We start from the raw sequence: 22,726 nt of genomic DNA on the forward strand, positions 1-22,726 counted from the left end.
CTATGGCTGTCTTAGAGGGCTGGTATGTGATGTTGGTATTCAGGCTGTGTTTGTTAAGTTGGAATTGGGAGGAGAAATTATTGTCTTCGGCTTGATCTGACCAAGTTTGAGCAAAGGCATTTGCGATTTCAGTTTGGTTAGTTGTTTCGATGGGGTTTCAAATGCAGTGAATGTGTTTTTGCGGATGAAGGCCGCAAAGTCTTTTTATGTTGGCCCACGTTTTCGTAGGGTCGGAAAATTGGTTAATGTTTGTTGTGAATTTGAGAATGGAAGCTTTTTTTGCTTCCCTAACTGCTCTTTTAAGTTTAGCGTTGGCTTTTTTGTATTCAATGTTGTTGTGATTGTTTATGTCCCTTTTTAATTTGTTCCATTTTTTGGATTTGTCCTTTTTGAGAAGTGTTAACTCTTTGTTCCACTAGGGAACAGTTCGATTGAGGGAAAAGGTGGAGTTTTGAGGAATGGAAAAGTGGGCACTTTCGATAATAATTTTTTTTATAAGGGCAGCTTCGCGATTGACGTTTGAGCTTGGTTTAAATTGAGGTGAATTATTGAGGTCGGAGGCTATTTTTCTGAATAGGTCCCAGTCTGCGGATTGGAGTTTGAATAAGGGTTTTGACATAAAGATAGGAGAAGTTTGGTCGTTAAACATGGATATTAGTATAGGGAAGTGATTGCTGCCATATAGGTCATCTAGCACTTTCCATTGGATTTCAGGGGCTATGTACGCTGAGGCAAAAGATAAATCTATGTGTGTGAAGGTCTTATGGGTGGAAAAATGAGTGGAGGATTTGTCGTTGAGGAGAATGTAGTCAGATTTGTCTATGTATTCGGCTATAATTTTACCTCTACTGTTTTGTTTTGGTGAACCCCAGTACGGGTGCCAACTGTTAAAGTCACCCAGCACTAGCGTGTGGGCATTTTGCGGGTCAAGGATGTTTTCTAGATTTTTAGAATTAAATGTTTTGGTGGGAGATATGTAGGCAGATATTATAGTGAATTTGATTTTGGAGTGTATGTTAACTTCGACTGCGTCGAAGTCTGCGTTCAGTGGAATTTGGTTTTGGGTAATGGAATTATGGATGAGGAGGGCAGCGCCGCCAAAGCTATTGCTGTTGTTGACGCTGGTGTAAAGTGTGTAGTTAATTGGGGTGGGGAGTGAGGAGAGGTTTGATAAATGGGTTTCTTGTAGGGCTATAATGTGTGGGTTTTGAGCTTTTATTAACATTTGTAGTTCAGTATAATTATTTCTATAGCCGTGTATGTTCCATTGTATAACTTTTAGCATATCGGTTTGATTAATATAAAGGTGTACTTATAGATAAGGATAAATGGTAATAGTATGTGGTATCTAATTGATTTTTTGATCTGGACTTATAGCGGATATGGATTTAAGTTTTGCTCTAGTCATAATTGAGCTCTGTTCAGTTTTCAATAGTCGTTTGGTTTTATTTGATGTGTTTAGGGGGAGGATTTTTGTTAATTTCTTTTTGGTGGGGTCGGGCTGGGAGGTACTGGTACTGGTGATTCCAATTCTGTTGACATGGGTTCGTCAGAGCTGAGGTTCGTTGCGGTAGGTAGGTCGAATTCGTTTGGTGTGTAGCTTACTGTTTTTCTGCTAGTTGATAGTTGTGCTTGGATTGCGTTTGGTGTGTTTGATTTAGCTGCTGAAGAGTATAAAGAGCCATCGTGGTGTCGTTTGTTGTAGATGGACCAGGCTGACCTGGTATCGACTTTCTCTAGCGTCTTGATTGCCTGGACTTCCTTGTTGGACAAGAAAATTGGGCATGCTCTGTTACGGGCGTGGTGGTTAGTCTCGGGAAGCTTTTTAGTGGTGCAGTTAATGCAGTTTGGGGCGTTTTGGCATATTTCTGCGTTGGCGTAATTTACGTGAGCTGGGAGTCCACAGTTTGCACAGGTTGGAGGGTTCTTGCAGAACTTAGCGGTATGACCGAAGTGGAGGCAGTCGTTGCAGCTCATTGGGGGTGGAATGTAAGGTCGTACCGGAACTTTCTCGTAACCAATGTATAGTGATTCTGGTAGGTTGGTTAGTTTGAAAGTAATTTTGATAAGTCCGGTTTCATTTTAATGTGTTTTGACGAAGGGTTGTCCAGGGATATATTTGTAGATTTTTTCTACAGCTTCAACCTTTTGCGATTTAAGATTATCCAATATTTCTTGCTAATCAATTCCTCTTAAGTCGTTTGAATAAATTATTCCTTTAGTAGAGTTAAGGCTTCGGTGTTCAGTAATTTTGATGGGTATAATGTGGGATGGTATATTTGTAGGCATGGTCTCTAGTTTCATAAGTTTTTCGGCTTGTAATTTGTTTTTGGTTTTAATCAGTAGATTGCCGTCCTTGGTTTTTTTGCAACTAATAACTTCTCCTTGAATTGCAAAATCGATGGTCTTTTTGACGATGAATGGTGATATCTCAGTTAGGTGTTTGGTATGCTCGTCTGTACTCGTTGCGATTAGGAATATTCCGTCGGGAGGGTGTTTCCTCCAGATGTCCGGAGGTTCGAACATGTTTGGGGTCAACAAACTACAGTGGCGAGCACAACTGAGTGTATGTTCACGATTCTGACTTTGGTCATCAATAAAAACCAAACCACACAAGCAAATCCAAAAATTTTTTTTCTATAATTTTTCTTAATTAATTTTTAGTTATTTTAAGAAAGAAACAGCAACTTATCAAATAAATTCAAATATTTAGAATAAAAAAACGAAATAAACTCACATAAACTCAATTTTGCACGTTTTACCTACTTGAACCTTTTTTCGCTTTCCACATCTTTTATAAACTAAATTTTATGTTTTTTGTAAAAGATCTAACTCTATAATTGTTCAGTTCTATTTTTGGTGGTTGTAGATAAGTTTAAAACGTGTTTTTGATGACCGAAGCTGTATTTGGAAAAATATAATACAAATATATTCCTAAAAGGTCAAAAATATTCAAAATTTTTGGATAAATTGAAAATAATGTTATGAATCTGACAAAAAATAGTAGTTATACTCGAAAAGTGACAAAAGGACTTGGTATTTTCCAAGCCGAGATAGTGGGCTATCTCAAGGTCAGGACGGCCGAGTTGTAGCAGGCCAATTACCATAAGTAAGGTCTGGTCACACTATTGGATGAGCTACGCTCTCTGAGAGAGCAGGTTACTCTCTCTCTCGCTGCTGGTTTTCGTGGTTGAAGAGTGAGCTGCCTACGGGCAGTAAGATCACTGTCATTCAAGCGAACAAAAAGTAAAGACGTGGACTGTGCGAAAAAGAACTAAAGAATAAAGAAATAATAAATAAAACATCCTGTCACATACTTTTGTTTTATGTTCTGCTTTAAAATTATATTTCTATAGGGTCTATTATGAAGTTTAGAAATAAAGTTGTTATCATGTTGAAAGTCGATTAAATCTTATTATGGGAAACCATACTCAAACCAAAGGATGTCCTGAAACAGGATAACTAACCAACGGATCGCCAGCCTTGGCTGTATCATGCGATTATGGTAGGGTGGGGTAAAAGGGAGCTGAAACACCATCATAGCTTCCCAGTTTAGTTGTCCAGTGCCTTTTCCTTTTCTTTCGTTTCCCCTCAACCAAAGTACGCGAGGTAAATAATTATTGTACGTATAAAGAGCATTGTGAGATCAGTATTTTTCTCCCCTTCCCACTCCCAACCACCGAACTACTTTTGAGGCGGAACCAGCGCGTACGTCAGCTCGCCCCAAAACATTCGTTACACGTTACAGATGTTGCAGGGTACCTCAATAAAAATGATGGATAAGATAACGCATCGCATTACCGTCTCCACGAATCACTTGATTTAAATCCTCGTGGCTAGTAAGAGGCAGGCATGAGAGCCGGGACTCTGGTGTTCTGCGCCCGAAAGCAGCAGACAACGACGGTCTGGTGAAAGAAGGGCGCATCCCAAACGGAGCCATGGCGACGGCTAATCCAGCAGCTCGCGCCGGGACCATCAGCATCGGAGCTAACCCCACAAACACACGTGTCGCAGCAAACCCCAAATGCTTTAGAAGCCGCGGAGCCGCAACTCTGGCTCTGCAGAGCGGAGGCGCCATTGATGCGCGACATCAAGGCGGCCGCAGGATTTTTCAGAGCGAACGATGGTGGTACGGGGCTTTACAGCTGCTACCTGGCGCCTAGTCTCTCTCTAGAGTCTTTTGACAGGATACTGGAAATCTCGGCATCTTGAAAAATTACTCATCGAAGGGAAGATGAGCTCATCGGAAGCATGGGAAGATGAACTTCGATCTGACCCAAGTGCTTATGGCTGTGCGGTCATGGCTGCTTTAGGAGCTACCTGCGGAGGCTTGGTACCGTGTATGCATGTGTTGCCACAGAGTAAAAGAGGAGACAGCAGAGCACGTCTTCTGCTGCTCGTGGTTCGCCAGCGTTCGTGCTGGCTGGATGTACTCGTCTGAGCAAAACTTTGACTGATTTAAAAGAATGAAATTGAGACCATGGTACAATTCTATCATGATTGAGACGTTCCGTTTCTACTTTGACTTATGTACATGTCGACACAGTACTGTTGAAACAATAAAAGTCCCCAAAGGCAATTTTCGTTCGAATTTTTCGGGAGTTTGTCCTTTACCGCTTTGTAGAAGTGGAGAGTAATTAAAAAAGCCCTCCCATTTTCTCATGTAATTTTTTTCCGACTGGGAAGCGTTCACGTCATGTCGAGGGAGCTGAATAAAAGGAATGGAAAGGGAAAAACAGATACTTTCTTTAGAAAATTAATTTGGTGGTTCCAATGCAATAGGACCATTCTTAAAAATGCTATAAAAGGCTAAAGTCAAAATAATAATAATTGATTCAAGTTTTATCCTAAATATAAAATCGGCAGAGACGGGAATTCCTATTACTACTACTATATGGGGAATTCCTTTTTGTTTCTAAAAATTACCAATATATTTTAAATTTAGACAATATTCTCGCATACTAAACATAACAAAATTTATATAATACATACATACACCCCGTCAAAGCGTCCAGGGCACTGTATGAATCAGCTCTGTATACAAAGCAAGGCCGATTTGAGGGGAAACCACATTAATTAAAAACGCACTGAATCCTCTAAATAAGCGAGCAGGAGACACCGGAGCCAGGCATTCAACCAACTTAAGGCGCGACACTTCGGAGCTCACCATTTCGGAGCACTAGGAGAAGTAAGAATAAGAAAGGCAGTCAGTTACTGCCATCCTAGCTTACCTGAATGACACTGGTTGGTATTGAGAGGACGCGTTGACTACCAGCAAAACGAGGGTGTGGGCTAAAACGGAGCTTAGTTCCCATTTGAGGTTACCAATGATAGTAACCTCACCACTTAAAGCCTATCAAAGATTCCCTACCACCAAGTGGTGTGGAAATGGGATTAATTTAGTTTCAGTAAAAAACGGATAGTGTAAAAAAGCAAACATATAAAATACAACGTTATATAGTATTTAAGAAATATAGTTATAAAATAATTGCGATTAGCTGTCCGAATATATCGGTATGATGAAAAACAAAAAAAATATGTATCCCACCTGTAACTTATTTATTTTTAAATAAAATCGACTCAAGAATGATTTGCCTTGATATGTCATAAACGCACAACCGTGTCGAGAAATTCCGAAGAGATTGTATACTATACCATTAGTTAGGTAAAGACCAGCCACATATGTGATGAAAAGGGGTTTCTAGAAAATTATTTCTTTTTAATTTATTTTTCGTTCAAAATAATGTCTTATACATACTATTGATATGCTTTCTTTCATATCCGGTAATTGCAAATGTTCGATGCCGAGTTTTTGTAGGTGCGACAGAACCATAGGCGTTACTACATCAACCTCTTCATTAATAGTGGTCCATCCAATTCCATCGTTGTCAATATCATCTGAGTTATTTGCAATTTGGGACCTTTTGTATTCAAAAGTTTAATATCATAACTTTGAAAGATGAATATAACTAAAAATTTTAAATTAAATAAAAACAAGAAATGAAGCTAATTTCGGCACGCCGAAATTTATATACCCTTGCAGATTGCAATTGGATCATTAAGAATTAAGATATTTTAAAAGTTGTATATTTATACATAGCATATAATAATTTGGTTTCGATACTTAAAATCAGCTGGACGCTTTCAACAAAAAAAAATCTTAAATATATGCTTTTTTTTGAAACGCTGACAACCCTTAAACGGTCATTCTCAAATACGACATCCATTCATCCATTTTTAGCAATAGACTTTGCGCCTTTAGATGAACAACTTTGAGCCCGATTTTATGTTTACTAATAACTTTTATCAGGCTATCGGTTATGGAACGCCTTACTTCATCCTGCACTGGAAGATTTGGCTAAAGTTAGGAATGCAAGCTCAATATCTGCAAAGCAATTTAGGAACATAGAAGTATAAACAAACAACAAACGATAAAAAAAATTCTAATGATAACTTAACTAAGAGAAAATGATAAAATTGATTAAGAGCGAAAGCTAGGTTCAGCAGCGACAGCATCTCCAGCTTCTATCGTAGCGCCAGAGAGAGAAGTGGTGAGAGACGAAGAGAGAGGGTCTGCAGTGAGCGTCGAAAGCTCGCTCATGTGCGCGATGCAGTTTACGCCCTCTTTGCCCGTGCAGCTTGAGGAGTGCGATCATCTCCCGAGCGCTTTCCATTTTAACGATGATCACCGAGTCGACGTGTGTTTTGGGTTTTCCGGGCGCGAAAGATATCCCGGATTCTTGGAGGGGGTGTTAGCTGCAGGTTGATGCACAGCGTGTGGAATAAGGCTCGGACATTTTCGCCCGTGTATGCGCACCTCGTACGCCCGGTTATGCTCCTGCTGAGATGCCAGTTTTGATTCCAGTTGAGCCACCTTTCCACACTGTGCACGCAGATCAGCGACCTCCCTGTCCAATTGCCCGACTTTCTCATCCAGTCTGTCCCGTTGTGAGCGGAGAACGATCACTTCCTCAGATAGGTCATTTATTTTTTGGCTAAACCTGTGTTCTAGCTCCGCCAGAATTCTTTGTTCAGCTTTTCCCAAGCTTGAACTGATATGCTCATTCTGCTCCGTGAAGCGTTTGTTGATAAGGTCAACCAACTCCATTGCCAGGGTATCAGATGGTCGACCCGCCTTCAGATCGATCGACGAGTCAGTTCGCACCCGTTTTGGTGCCGATGCAGTTAGCGAGCGTGTAACCGGAGCTGACATTGTTGTTGTTTATGTTAGGGCTTACTCTGTTTTCTGTCCTTTGCTATTCTTTCTGTTGGCGTTGTTGTTGTGGTTGGTCTGCTCTCTCGTGCTCACCGGCAAGGAGAGTCGAAGAAAGGTAGGTGGCGTGTAGAAAGAGAGGTAAGCGGGTTGGTTCTTTGAGCACGGCTACACCCAGCACTGATGTTGTCAGTATAGATAAATAGAAGCTTATAAGTCCAAAGGTCATGTGGCTCTCCCAATTAAACAACTTCGTTTGTTTAATATTGTTGTGCACTTTATGTTGATGATTTGCACTTGGAAGATGTTGCGGCAACACTGAACTTTGTGTGGTTTAATGTATGTTAATTAATGTTACAAATGTTACAGTCCAATTCTTCCTTCAAAGTGAACGGACGTGTTTTTTTTCTTGCGCTCCCGATTTGTGCAGAATTTGTCTAAAAACCTCCGGGGTTTACTAACATTTAATATTTGGTGTTTTAAATAATTCCCGTTCACTTCGCGTGTGCATGCTACTTGTTTATTTTGTGCTATTTAATTCAATTTAAATTGCATTTTAGTTTGGGCTGCTGCGGTTGCTTTGCATTTTGCTCTTTTTGCATTCCATTTTGTGCCTTTAGCGTTTGTTGTTGTTTGCGTTGCCGCGACAGCTATAAACGGTTCTACTCAGCGCTTATCTCTCGCTCTCCTGCTCATTGCCCCCCCGCTCATCAAGTGCCGCTGCGTTTAATCCCTTGCGCCCTCTCTTAAATAGTGGAAGTACAGTGGTAAGTCCTTATAATGTCCCATAATATGGTCTGCTTCGCCAAAAACTGTAAGAAAAATATTACTTACGGTGAACTCACCATCACCTGTTGGCTGTGTGACAACATAGTACATGCCAAGTGCATTGGCGTTGTTGCACGGACAGTAGATGACGTGGCCAAAAATATCGGCGTACGTTACTGCTGCGAGGCCTGCCGCGAGGTGGAGAGGGAAATGATGTCTTTTATGCGGCAAACCAGGGGTGGTTTTAAAGAGCTATTATTGAGTTTTCGCAAAATTCAAGATATGCTCTTGGCGCTGGATACTCAATTTAATAGCCTCAAGCTGTTAAATGAGTCTCCTAGGCGCAAAAAAACCGCAACTGGTGGGCAGCATACTGGCGGATCCCAGCCACCAGTGATAGGCACTGCACAGCAGCCTCCCTCGACTCTGCCCCAGACCCCGGGACAAATTCCAAGAATCCTGAGATCGAGCGCTAAAAAAGATTCGGTATCCGAATGCGTCGCGGGTGCGACCGTGCCCCCGGTGTTGCCCAGTTCCGTTTTGTCCACTGGGGGGTCCCAACTCTTGTCTCAGCCCTCTCAGAGCCCTAATCCCAGTCCCTGCCAGGGTATCAGGCCCGGACTACCGGCCGAAAGTGGTATGGTGGCTCAGTCTGCCGTGCCAAAACCCCTTACGGCAATTCCACCAACAAAACAGCTATTTGTTTCGCGGCTTTCCCCTGATCAGACATCGGAAGATGTCATAGCTTTTATCCAAGGCAAAGTAAAAGTCGATAGAGAAAAAATTAAGGTGGAAAAATTTAAATTTTCTTACCCTAGGAACATTTTGTCTTTCAAGATAAATGTTCCTGACGAAGTCTTTGGCACTCTATGCTCTGCCGAAACCTGGCCACAGTATGTGGTTGTCAAAGAGTTTGAAGGTACGAAAAAGAAAAAGCGGCCTGTAGGAATTACTCTTCCTAGGCCAGATTTGCCCAATGCTCCGTCTACGTCTGTCAATTCCGTCCCAAAAAACTAACCAGTTCCCTTTGTATTTCCTATCAGAATGCAAGAGGCTTACGCAGTAAGCTTCCTAAATTGTATTCCAACAGCGTCGCATTTGCTTCCCAAGTTATTGTGTTCACAGAAACCTGGTTAAAGCCGGAGATTCTGAGCTCCGAAGTTTTTCCAGCTGCGTTCACAGTATACCGGCTAGATCGGCCTATCAGACGTGGGGGAGGTGTCCTTATAGCGGTCGACTCCACTCTCACGTCCGAATTAATAATTTTCGAGGAATCCAACAATGTTGAATTCCTTTGCGTGAAGCTATCAGTTAATGGTAGTTCCATTTTTGTTACATGTTCCTACATTCCTCCATTGTCGGAACTTCCTATTTATTGGAACCATCTTTCCGCTATTCAGTTGGTCTCCAAAAGACATTCGGATAGGGACTAGACTTCTGCATGAGTGTACTCATTTGTAGCATAACAGATCTGTACAGTAATGTAGAGTTCTTAAAAATACTGCACCCAATCCTTTCTGTACAGTATACTCTATAGGCCAGAAGTAGATAGCACAACATTTTTAGTGTGCCCACTTTGCGTGAGTGCAGTATATGGTTGTACCCTTCGGGAGTGAGTACTATATTTGCTGTACAGCTTGTTAGTTGTACAGCTTGTTAGTTGTCTGTGTACAACTGTGCAGATGAGTTCAGTATTCTTTAATAAGTGCATAAAAATGGTACATAAAATAATGTTTCTCCATTCTAATATTAATAATTTAAATGTAAATACTTTAATAAAATAAAATTCTTTATATGAAATACATAGTACACACGAGAACTCTATATGTGTGCATGTACCAGTCATGAAGTTTACTCACTGTACAATAAGTCCACTGCACACCAAAACACTGTACAGTGCCTTGACTACTGCACACCATTTTTGCTGTACTCATAAACAGCTGTACAACTATGGAATGAGTGAGAACACTGTCTGTCAAAACAGACAATACTACCCTATTCACTCACACCCAAGTATACTGTGCAGTAAAAAGTGTGTTCCCGTTTCTAGAATAAGTGATTCATTTGTCATTTTGGATGCATTCATGCAGAAGTCTAATAGGAACCATTTAGTAGTTCTTGGTGATTTTAACATCCCAGGGGCTATTTGGTCACTAGATAATTCCACAAACACACTTCTTACGACAACACATCATGATTTTATTGCTGGCTTGTTTGACATTTCGCTGTCCCAAGTCAATCATGTTCGAAATTCCTTAGAGCGCTTGCTTGATCTTTGTTTTGTCTCAGATCCGGAAAGAGTTAGTTTAGCTAGGGTGGCGCCCCTGACGCAACCCGAAGATCCCTATCATCCCACTTTCGATGTGACTATCGACATGGGGACTGTTTCACGGAATAAATCTGACAGTCCAGCCCAAGAAGTCTTCTGCTTTAGCAAGACGGATTTTGTACGGCTGAATAATTTCATAATTAATTACAACTGGTCCGATCTTTACACATGCACTGACATGGCGGAAGCGGTGGGTATTTTTTATCGTGTTATGAATTCATTTTTTATTGACTGTGTTCCGTTATACTGTCCGTCTACATCAAACAAGCCTCCTTGGTTTACCAAAGAGTTGACCCGCCTCAAAAGTAGAAAATCAAATCTATATGCTAAATATCAACGTACCGGTTCTCCGATTGTCCTATCTAGTTATTTATCAGCTCGATCCACTTTTACTGTGAATAACGCGCAGTGCTACAATAATTATTTGACTCGTTGCAGGTCCCAGTTTTCTGAGGACCCAAAACAGTTTTATAATTTTGTTAAATCCAAGCGTAAATCCATTACGCGTCCATCCTCGCTCTCTTTTGGTAATTCAACAGCAGATAATGATCAGGCAATAGCCGATCTTTTTGCTCAGTTTTTTGAAACCACTTACTCCAACTCAATAGACCCAAATCAGGCTTATCCCTACATCATCCCCAAATCGAACCAAATCTTCAGTCCTACCATTAACGAAAGCTCTCTTCTTAGGGATCTTCATCGTGTTAAGCCAGTTTTTTTACCAGGTCCCGACGGAATACCAGGCTGTGTGCTTAGGAATTGTGCCGAAGCCCTGTGCAATCCACTTCTCAAATTGTTTACCTTATCCTTAGAAACCTCCCACTTTCCCCTTATTTGGAAGGAATCATTCGTTATTCCTCTCCACAAAAAAGGTAGCAAATTGGATGCCAACAATTTCAGAGGTATCTCTAAGTTGTCGGCCATCCCTAAACTGTTCGAAAATGTTATTACTCCTCATCTGCAGCACCTGTGTAGGTCAATTATTTCTCCATGTCAACATGGTTTTATTAGGCGAAGATCAATTACAACGAATCTGTTGGAGCTTACTTCTTTTATTATAAAGGGATACCGAAATAACTTTCAGACAGATGTAATCTATACTGATTTCAGTAAAGCATTTGACTCTGTTAACCATTCTCTTCTTGTTCGGAAACTCGATTTAATGGGATTTCCGACTGATCTTCCTAATTGGATCTCAGGCTATCTAAATGGCAGGACGCAGAAGGTCCTTTTCGAAAATAAACTATCTAATGTTCTTAGGGTTACATCTGGCGTCCCGCAAGGGAGTCATTTGGGTCCCCTACTGTTTACGTTATTTATCAACGATCTGCCCGAAGTTTTGACCAACTCCAGAGTACTTATGTATGCTGATGACGTCAAGCTTTGTGTGAAATATAACGATGCTACTTGCCAATCAGACTTACAGACAGATCTTAACAATTTTCAAACATGGTGCTGCTAAGCCTGCAACTTATACGCTAAACGGCTGCTCTTTGGAAAAAATTAATATAGTTGATGATTTAGGTGTCCGTCTGGATCCTAAACTTGACTCTATCGATCATATTTCGTGCATGGTGAATAAAGCCAGGGGTGTGCTTGGTTTCATTAAACGGTGGTCGAAGGAAATCAATGACCCCTATGTTACAAAAACGTTATATACTTCACTTGTTCGTCCTATCTTAGAATATGGATCCTGCGTTTGGAGCCCTCAGTATGGCGTCCATAGTAAACGCATAGAATCGGTTCAAAAGAACTTCTTACTTTTCGCTTTACGCGGTTTAAACTGGGATGCAAACCAGAGGTTACCGTCTTATTCTAGTAGACTCTTACTAATTAACTTACCCTCCTTATCTAATCGTAGAACCATGCTAGGTATTACATTCATATACAACTTAATCCGTGGTGACGTGGAAAGTACTGACTTGCTCGGTCAGCTAAATTTTCCCGTACCAATAAGAAACACTAGGTCCTTTTTACCATTAGTTTTGCCCCACTGTAGAACATCCTTTGACCTGCATGAACCCTTTAGAGTCCTCTGTGCAAATTATAACAATTTGTACACAATAATATCTAACGTTGATAGCCTCCCAAAACTAAAAACTTCAATCTTAACCCACTTACGCATGCAAGCAACCAATCCGGCAGTACGCCAGTAGTAGTCTCCCCGCATCCTTTTTTTTTTAAGTCCTTCGCGTTTACTAATTGCTAACAAGAACAAGCACGTGCTTGGTGTCGCAAGTTCCACTTGATATGTACTGTACATAGTGCATCAACGTCTTGCAATAAAAAAATGTTAATTGTAATTTATTTTTAGAGGTTTATAATAGAGCGTCACAGAGAGCAGACGTTTATTTTGTTACCTCTGTTATAAAAATCAAAATCTGCTAAGAAACTCTTGGGTAACAAAATAAATGTCTGCTCTCTGTAACGCTCTATTATAAACCTCTAAAAATAAATTACAATTAACATTTGTAATTTACATAATCGCATTATATTTTAAAATAATTAATTTCTGATTTTGCGGTTTTGAATCCGCCGGCCCAATGACTCACGGAAAGTTTCCGAACGTTTCGCCTGCAAATTAACAGAGACTTAACAGAGGAAAATACGAATCCGTAAGAATTTTTCGGAAGTGAAAACTAGAACAGGACAGGGAAATCCGAATCCGAATAAATTTTGCAGAAGTGGAAACTAGAACAGGCCTGTATAACTTCTTTGTTTTTCAACGTATTTAAATCTACTTTGATATACAAGCTTCTGGTATTAATTCAGAATTTTGGTATACGTTTTATGAAAATCGGACGACTATATCTTATAGCTGCCATACGAACGATAGGGAAATTAAAAGAAAAAATGATACCTTTGTTTTTCAACGTATTTTCATCTACTTTGAGACATGAGCTTTTAGTATTATTTCAGAATTTTGGTAACAATATTATGAAAATCGGACAACTATTTCATAGTTGCCATAGAAGCGATCCGTAGATGTAGAAAAAATGTAAAGCTGGGAATGTATGTATAACTGTAACTGCCAAACTGTTATGAAACTCTGTTTAGTGTCTGTTTTCGGCATTATAATTTATATATATATATAAAACCAATCTGCAAGGGTATACAAACTTCGGCGTGGCGAAGTTAGCTTCCTTTCTTGTTTAATATGAGCCAGCTTCTTTATGTCTTTATGTCTTCCAGTCTGCCAAAGCCTTTTAAGGTAATATTGTGAGTTTCAATGAGAACTTCTCAAAAAAAACTCAAAAGAATCCTACCTTTTATTGGTGGACCTGCAGCGTTTTAATCATTTGCCAGTTCCACCCATTTGGCATCTACCGCCACTCGGTCACCCTTCGTGTAGCCCTTGGTAATATCTCCATTGTATTCCATGAAAAGAATAAAAACCTCATCCTGTGCTTGATTTTTATGTTTCCTCCTAATAGAAATTGTTAGTTAAATAAAGTTTAAAAAAAAAATTTTAACAGGTGGTGTAAAATGCATCTCATAAAAGAGTTGCGAAGGTCAAGGAAAAAATACCCTTCACATCACGCATAGTTTGTACAATAATTTTGGAGATATTTTGAACAAAACAATTTTTTTAGCACCCACAAAATAATTATTTATAAATTAAGTATGTTAGTATTAGCTAATTCAATTATGCAATAATGTTCACTAAACCTCAAGGAATAAAATACAATTAACATTTGTAATTTACATAATCGCATCCCAATCGTTCCTATGTCAGCTATAAGATATAGTGGTCCGATTTTCATAAAATTAAAACCGAAATAATATAAAAATGGCCATATATCAAAAATGATGCAAACATGTTAAAAAACGGCCAAGTTATATTTTTTTTTTCAAAAATGTATCGTACTTTTGTATGGCAGCTATATGATATAGTCGTCCGATCCCGTTCCGACATATATAGCAGTAAGAGTATAAAGAAGACTATATGCAAAGTTTCATTCAGATAGCTTTAAAACTGAGGGACTAGTTTGCGTAGAAACGGACAGACGAACGGACAGACCGACGGACAGACCGACGGACGGCCAGACGGACATGGCTATTAATGCTGATCAAGAATATATATACTTTATAGGGTCGGAAATGTCTTCTTCACTGCGTTGCAAACTTCTGACTGAAATTATAATACCCTGCAAGGGTATAAAAAAGTAAAGAATGCTAACATCGGCACGTAGAAGTTTGTATACTCTTGCCGTTTTTAAGGGGTTATATACAGTTGTGATGATAAAAAAATCGACTTTTTTTTATTGCATATTCTTCAAGTATATACTGTTGAGAATACTCTCACAAAAATTCATAACGATCGGAGCTTTAGAACCGAAGTTGTAGCTATTTATAGCGCACGACCTGCACGTCGGCCGGAACAAACTTGAAACTTTAAACGCGATTATCTCAGAATCGTTTTTTTTTCGAAGTTACCTTTGCGGTGGACACGATTACTAAAAAACTATTAATCCGATCAACACCAAATTTTCACCACTTATTTATTATAACAATAGCTAGTCCTCTAACGAAGAATTTTTTATTTTTTTTTTTTAACTTTTTTTTTTTAGAGCATAAAAATCAAAAATCTTATACCATGAAAAAGTATATTTTTTGTTAAAACCGTCGCCATTTTTTTTTAAATCAAAATTTTTAGAAATCCATGGTCTAGAGGACTAGGCAATACAATATACTAACGAAATTTTTTTTAATTTTTGATTTCGGATGAACCGTTCTCGGAATATGATGTCCACCGCAAGTCACCATCGAAAAAATGACGATCTTGGAATTCGGCCATATCTTTTTTAATATTTAATATTTTTTTATGAAAAAATTTTATAAAGTACCCAGAAACATGTACTAAACAACGTCGGCAAAACATTTTTAATAAATATTTTTTATGATGTCAAAAAAAAATCGACAAAATTTCATTTTTTTGAGCGGTACAACTGTATATAACCCCTTAATAGGATCAAGAATCGATCCATTCTGGTCAAATTAATAGAAAAATAAAAGGAAATATCATATATAAATGTTGTTATCATATTGTAAGGATTGTAATCACGGGTCAGGATATAAACTCAGTCAGACCAGAATCCTCCACAGAAATATTTCTATTTGCGGGGACAGTCGGGAAACGGGGCCTCTGGCCAGGATTTTGGACGGTATAGGTAGGGAAAAGTTGTGGAGAAGTCGGAGTCCTGGAGGCCGTCGGCTGGAGGCATCGAATTCCGTCATACGGAGGCCGACGCCGCACCCGGGTGGAAACCGATATGGCCAGAGAGACGCTCCGACACTCGGATGGCGTTTGCCCTGATTGAGGAGGCGGGATTTACTCAGGAGTTTGGAGGAGCGGCCCGTCGACCAGGTGCCGCACGCACCGAAAGGAATCTTCCGGCCCAGGAGGGATCGGCCTCGTCATCAGTCGCGATTTCCTGGGGTGGAGAAAGGATGCAGGGGTGAGTTCGGATCGTCAACCGGGTCGAATCCTCCCGTGCACTGCGGGCGTGGGTGTGTCTGCGACAAGAGGGAGGGGTCAGAACACGAGATTGGTGGCTACGCCTTCCGTGGGCTGCCTCTCGGATCCGGACGGAAATCCCGATATGAGAAGTGGTCGGGATCCGGGTACCACTTTCCACGTCGGGCGCAGAAAGCTAGCATCACTATACTGCGGCGGCCGTGGCCCGTCGCACAGTAACGCCTTTTCTCATTTTACCTTGCAAAAATCATAACATTCGAACCAAATAAGATAATAAAATAATATAAACGCCAATTGACAGCCAATTGTTGTAAATTTTCCCCTTTTTATAGGGTGTCAAAGTGAAAAATAGTTTTTTTCAATGAAACACAATATTTTTAAATTTTTTATTTTTTATTTAAGTTTTTATCTTCATTTTTATGTATTTGCTCAAATAAAAATAGCAAAATAATTAATCAGTATCATCTGATTTGCTGCTTAAATAGCTTGCTGGCGTTTTTTTGGTTCGAGTTGAACGTCTGGTTGGCTGCGATGTTGATGGTCTTGGTGTTATTGATTAAAAAACATTCAAAATTAAATGAAGTAGGCGGTCGGACTTACCCCACTATTTAGAGGTCGGATTTGCCCAACCGCGTAATTTTTCATAACAACGCAATTAAAAAAGAAATTATGAAAAAAATTAACCAAACTTATATGCACTTTGTATGACTTTATTCAAAAAATCTAAATCCACTTACCTTTTTCATGCGATCACTTTGACAAAAAGAAATATCCTGCAGTACACAAAAATAAAAGTCAAAATTGTCAAAACAAACTTGTTGTCGTTTGAGCATCTCAATGTTGACGAATAAAATGCTGTCATGCCACCATTTTGATTGTTTTCGATGCTCTACACGACAACACTAATTTTAGTTTGCGTAGTGCTCCCGATTTTCGAAAACAGGCAAGTGCTCTAAAGAATTTCGTACATGGTCGGAACTTCCCATTTATTGGAACCATCTTTCCGCTATTCAGTTAGTCTCCAAAAGACTTTCGGATAGTGACTATTTAGTAGATCTTGGGATTTTAGCATCGCAGGGGCTATTTGGTCCCTAAATAATTTCGCATAATTTTCACCACAACATATCATGATTTTATTGCTGGCTTGTTTGACATTTCGCTGTCCCAAGTCAACCATGTACGAAATTCTATAGAGCGCTTGCTTGATCTTTGTTTTGTCTCTGAATCTAAATCCACTTACCTTTTTCATGCGATCACTTTGACAAAAAGAAATATCCTGCAGCTAATTATGCCCAAAAATTAAAATCAAAATTGTCAAAACAAACTTGTTGTCGTTTGAGCATCTCAATGTTGACGAATAAAATGCTGTCATCCCACCTTTTTGATTGTTTTCGATGCTTTACACGATAACACTAATATTAGTTAGCGTAGTGCTTCCGATTTTCGAAAACAGAGGGAGGTCGGGTTTACCCACAATGTCGGCTTAACCCCACCTTACCCTAATCTTTTTTTTGTGTAATATTACCAATAACCAAATTTCCCTTTTTTTCTTATGATGCAAAAATGGAAACACAGTTCAACTTTGAATGCTCATATCTTCTACAAAAAAAATCCGAAAATTTATTTTTATTGCAGATTCTGAATCCATGGGAAATTTCATTTCGAATAAGAATGGTTAAAATCGTTTTTGCGACAACGGCCTTTTTAATTTTTGCACTACCGCGTGGTCGCGACGCCGAGGCTAGTTTTGGGGTTCTGTCGGTGTGTGTGTGGCTCTTTTATTTTATTTTTTTTTGAATAGAAATGTCCGTTTCCGCGGGACTGCCCCAAAGCTATACTTCACGGAGCGGATGGCGGTCAGTTGCCGCTCTTCTGGGGTCCGCTCTTCCAGCTCTTTAGGTGCGTCTGATCTGCTCCCGGCGTCTCAGCTCTCACATCACGAATGCTGCCATTTTAATGGGAGGGGGTTTCTAACATACATCCGATTAGGCTATCGGGTGTAAGACGATGGTTCTGCTTCCAACGCAGCTCGCGATGACGAGAATAGGGGGCACGCATCCTCGATAACTACGCTCCCGCAGTAGTCGCAGTATGGATTGGCTTCGTGCTTGAACCTGTACGCCTTGAAGCATCCATGGCCAGTTATGATCTACGTGGTGTGAAAATCCAACTGCCCGTTGCGTCGCTGGATCCAGGGTACCAGGTCAGGGATGAGTCTATGGGTCCATTGGCCTGTGCTCGCGTTGTCCCATCTCACTTGCCACCGTGCGATAGTGTCGCTCCGTTGGGTTCTGCTGCCTGAGTATCCGGTCCTGCGCTCTTCTGCCAGAAGTTCGATTGGTACGGTTCCCAATACCACTAGCGCCGCCTCTTCCGAGACCATGCAAAAACAACTGGAGATTCGCAGTGCACAGCGTCTGTAAATGGCCTTTATGGCTTCGACCGATATCCGGCAGCCTGTGGTCGATCAGGACACCCAGGTGATCACCGGGATGGACTCGATGTTAGTCGAGCCCACCATGAAGTTCACCTTCTCTACCAACTTTCTGCTGCTTATGAGCACTGCCTCCGTTTTCAGTTCGGCCAGCGAGAGCCCGTTGTCTCCGAGCCAGGACATCAGCGTGTCGATGGCAAGACTGCATTTCGTAGAGACTTCGGTAAGGTGCTTCTCCACCGTGACCATCGCACTGGACATCAGCGAACCCCACTACCGCGTAACCAGGAGGTAATGGCAGCCTGAGAACCCCGCCATATATGACGTTCCACAAGAGAGGCGCAAGATCTGAGCCTTGCGGTACGCCTCCTGTGACATGGTGCTGTTGGTTGCCGGCATCCGATTTATATAATAGGTCTTTAAAATAGTCGGCTATAAGCTGAATAAGGAATCCAGATACACTCCGCGCTGGAGTGCCTGCAGGACTAGGCTCAGTTTGTATACAAGGCAGTATTGATTAGAGCCACTCTGCCATCTTTCGCCTTCGATCGCATTTGCTGGGTCACTTCGCGGATCGCGTCGATTGAGCTTTTCTTTTTTCGGAACCCATGCTGGTGGCCCGAGAGTGCTACGCGTTCTACGATTTCCCTCTCAAGCTTGCTGCATATGATGCGCTCAAATATCTTCCCTAATGTGTTTAGCATACAGTGGAGTCGGTATGAGGAAGGATCGTCATTCAGTTTGCCTGGCTCCGGGATAAGCACGAGCCCTTGCTGCTTCCAGACTCTCGGGAAGGTACGTTCGCCGATGCACAGCTCTGTGAATAGGCTCGGGTTGGCCCTGATTATGGCGTCCAGGGCTCATTTCCTTTCCCTGTATTGAGACTTAAATACCTTCTGCACGGGGCGTCCACGGCTTCGTGGACACCTCCGCCTTGCAGATATGCACTCTCTCCTGGCATAGGATGCACTTGGCTTGTTTTGGCGCGTGTTGGCTTGCGACCAGTGCCCCCACTTTTAAAGCATGACTCCTGTGTGGCTTTAGCAGTTGCGTCGGAGGCTCGGCATTTTGCCGAGGTGTGTCCAAAACCCATGCATTTATAACATCGCTTTGGCTCAGTTTTCTGCCGCACTCTTCTCCCGCAAACAGGTGACCTCCTCCACGCTGGTCATGTCGTCCAGGTTGCGGATGTCCACTTGAACCGTCTCCTGCATAACCACCACCTCTGCTTTACCGCAGATAACAGTCTTTAAGGCTTGTAACTGTTACTTGGATAGATCCAGAGGTTTCTGCATCCTTAGGAGGAGTCCGCCATTCGTTGTCCTCCGCAATTCTTGCACCTTGTCTTTGAGTCCCTGTAGGGAGGACATTGCAAGGTGGCTTATATGTTCTTAGGTCTGGGTTTTGCCTTGACCTGCTGCCATGCCGCATTTCTCGGTCTGCTTGAGGGCACATCTTTAGGGTTCGTGCTTGCCAGCGTGGGGTGGTCAGCTGGCTTGCACACGAGGTGGATACCATGCTGTGCAGCTTTTTTATGGCCTGCATCAAATCGATCGTCCCCTACTACCTTCTTGTTGTTGCTCTTTGTGTCCATAAACTATGCAATCATTTCGCCCAGCATTGCTTGTCAACTAGCGCTGGGGCATTAGCTTCGACCTTTTGCCTCTTGTGGGCTTCGGCCTGCTTCCCGTCAGGGCTCACCGCGTCACTGCTTCGTTTGGGGGTTGCCTGCTCGTTGTTTTTGCCGAAGGCGAATACCGGCCCATAAACCTTCGGCGGTGCTGACACCGGGTGCGTCTCCGGCGCGCTTTCCGGGGGTGAGCGTTGGGCCTTCTGATTGAATCGCTGGAAGTCCCCCATCAGCTCCTGCTCATCTCTCGCTACAGCTCGTGCCTGGGTCTCGTCGCCCCAGCCTGCTCGCAGCTTTTTGTCGCTCATCTCATCTGCTCCTAGTGGGGTCCTCTGTTTGCGCGGGGTTTTCCCCTGCGAATGCCTGATGGAAGTTATACCGCTCCTTCTTGGTCCCCAGAGCCCCTTTTTGACTGGCGCCGCCTCAGCAGAGGGGTTGGATAAAGGCGAGTTCCTCGACCTTGTGCTCTCAGCCCCTCTAGAGCAAACTGCGGAATGTTAGCTGGCACCGTGTAGGTCGGCCTTCAGTTTTTTCCAGCGTTAGTTTAGTTTAAAAACCTCAATTAAATTCTAACGTTTAGTTTAGAATTTGGAACCAAATGCAAACCCAAATTCCCAAAATTCAAACCTTAATTCAATCTTAGGCATTAAATTATAATTAAATTAGATCTCCAGTTACTCTACAACATTTTTATACCCTTGCAGGGTATTATAATTTCAGTCAGAACTTTGCAACGCAGTGAAGGAGACGTTTCCGACCCTATAAAGTATATATATTCTTGATCAGCATCAACAGCCGAGTCGATCTAGCCATGTCCGTCTGTCCGTCTGTCTGTTTGTCCGTCTGTCCGTCTGTCTGTTTCTACGCAAACTAGTCCCTCAGTTTTAAAGCTATCCGAATGAAATTTTGCATATAGTCTTCTATATGCTCTCACTAATATATATTTCAGAACGGGCCGGATCGAACGACTATATCATATAGCTACCATACAAATGTTCGATAAATTTGAAAATCGGACGACTATATCTTATAGCTGCCATAGGAACGATACGGAAAGTAATAGAAAAAATTATAACTTCTTTGTTTTTCAACGTATTTTCATCTACTCTGAGATATGAGCTTTACTTATTATTATAGAATTTTGGTATACATTTTATGAAAGTCGGACAATTATATCATATAGCAGCCATAGAAGCGATCCGCAGATGTAGAGAAAATGTGAAGCTGGGAATGTATAACTGTAACTGTCAAACTGTAAACATAATAAGTATAGGTAAAATGGTATGTAACTCAGTTTAGTGTCTGTTTTCGGCATTATAATTTATGACATAAATATGAAAACCAATCTGCAAGGGTATACAAACTTCGGCGTGCCGAAGTTAGCTTCCTTTCTTGTTTTTTCTTAATTCGTACAACTGAGGAGGGCGTAGAAGGGTTGGGTCACACAGATTACGGATTACAGATTGTTACTGTTAATCAGCCTGGCCTCAATGCTTGCTCGTGCACCGGCAAATCTCACACAATAAAAGACAGTGTGTTCTGCCGTCTCCTCCAAATGTCCTTGGCAGAACGTGCAGGTGTCCTATTCCTCGTGGCCGAGTCTCCGCAGGTAGCTTCGAAAACAGCCGTGATCGCTGAGAATCTGGGTCAGGTGGAAATTAACCTGACCGTGCTTTATCTTCAGCCAGCTTTCCAATTGGAAAATTGGACGATACGTCCACTTCCCTTGGATGCTGACTCGTATCGCGTTTGCCACGCTGCCGAAGTGGCGTATTTCGCCGCGAAGCGTAACACCTGTTTGTCTCGAGGTGTCAGCGTTCTATCGTTGGTCTGGCCGTGGATACTTGCCCTCTCTGTTGTTAGCAGGTTCAGCGGCGGAGTTGCGGCTAAGACAAACGCGGCATAATCGGACGCCATCCTAAAGGCGCTGCAGATACGTAGTGCCGCCGGGGTCGCTAGTGCATGCCCCCAAACTGGAGCCACATAAAGCATGCTGGCTCTTGCTACGCTGGACAATAGCAACCTGCTCACCTTCTTCGGGCCCCTATGGCCCAGCATTAATCTGCTGACTGCTCTCACAGCTGCAGTGGCCTTTGAGCTCGCATACACAAGGTGTACACAAGGAAGGATAGCCTCGTATCGATCATCACGCCCAGGTATTTGATGGACGATGTGATCGAGGCCCCGCACACTCGGATGGTGGCGACCGGAAACTCACCAATACGGCTTCCGTTTTCTGCGGCGCTGGTTGCAGTCCAACACTAGACAGCCACGAGTTGATGCGGCTGATGCGTCTTTCACACAGCTCTTCGGCTTCAGAAAGTTCCTTGTCGTCAGCGAATCCCACCAGCTCGGTCCGTCCTGGGAGCGGGAGCCGCAGAACACCATCATACATGGCGTTCTACAGCAACGGTGCCAGGACCGACCTTTGCGAAACTCCGCAGGAAAGCTCGGCCGATCTGACACTACCATAGGAGTCGTACATCAGGGTTCTGCTCTTCAACAGTGCATTCAAGATATATCCCCATTTTGCCGTATTGAAGGCGTTGCGGATCTCTAGCGTGACTATCAGGCAGTACTACTTCGCGCCTTTTTTTTTACCGCTGTCCGGCGATGGCAACTTTTGCGATGCCCAGCACTTTGGAGATTGCATCAACCGTCAACGTAGCCTTTCCTGGTATCGGAAGCAGGACCAGCCCTTGAACCATCCATCTCCTAGGAAATGTTCCTTCCCTAAGGCACTTTTCGTAATGCTCCTCGAATAGGCTGAAGGGCGCCCTTTTTTGCCCCGTGGATCTTCTTAACGGTGATCCTGTAGGCGTTTCGCCAGGGGTCGTGGTCCGCGGTGTCGCAAAGGTCCAGGAAGCATTTTG

At 42.1% G+C, this 22,726-nt stretch overlaps 1 protein-coding gene across 5 annotated transcripts in view; it reads right to left on the reverse strand.

The window, feature by feature from the left end:
* LOC121502702 (uncharacterized) overlaps nucleotides 1-22,726 on the reverse strand; it is a 151,443-nt gene that overhangs the window by 113,849 nt on the left and 14,868 nt on the right. For 2 of the 5 annotated variants that reach the window (XR_011444897.1, XM_041776404.2), the window contains exons 3-4: nucleotides 5,759-5,921; nucleotides 5,549-5,701 (exon numbers count right to left, since the gene is read on the reverse strand). The exons of 1 other annotated variant lie outside the window; for it this stretch is intronic. Coding sequence is in view for 2 of the 4 variants with exons in the window: in XM_041776404.2 (XP_041632338.1) it covers nucleotides 5,549-5,701; nucleotides 5,759-5,921 (316 nt within the window). In the remaining 2 variants the exon portion in view is untranslated. The remainder of the gene's footprint in view (nucleotides 1-5,548; nucleotides 5,702-5,758; nucleotides 5,922-22,726) is intronic. 2 more of the 5 variants (XR_011444896.1, XM_070285407.1) reach the window with 1 other exon arrangement.

This window comes from Drosophila kikkawai, chromosome 3L (assembly GCF_030179895.1).
Source record: "Drosophila kikkawai strain 14028-0561.14 chromosome 3L, DkikHiC1v2, whole genome shotgun sequence".
Classification (NCBI taxonomy): Eukaryota; Metazoa; Arthropoda; class Insecta; order Diptera; family Drosophilidae; genus Drosophila; species Drosophila kikkawai.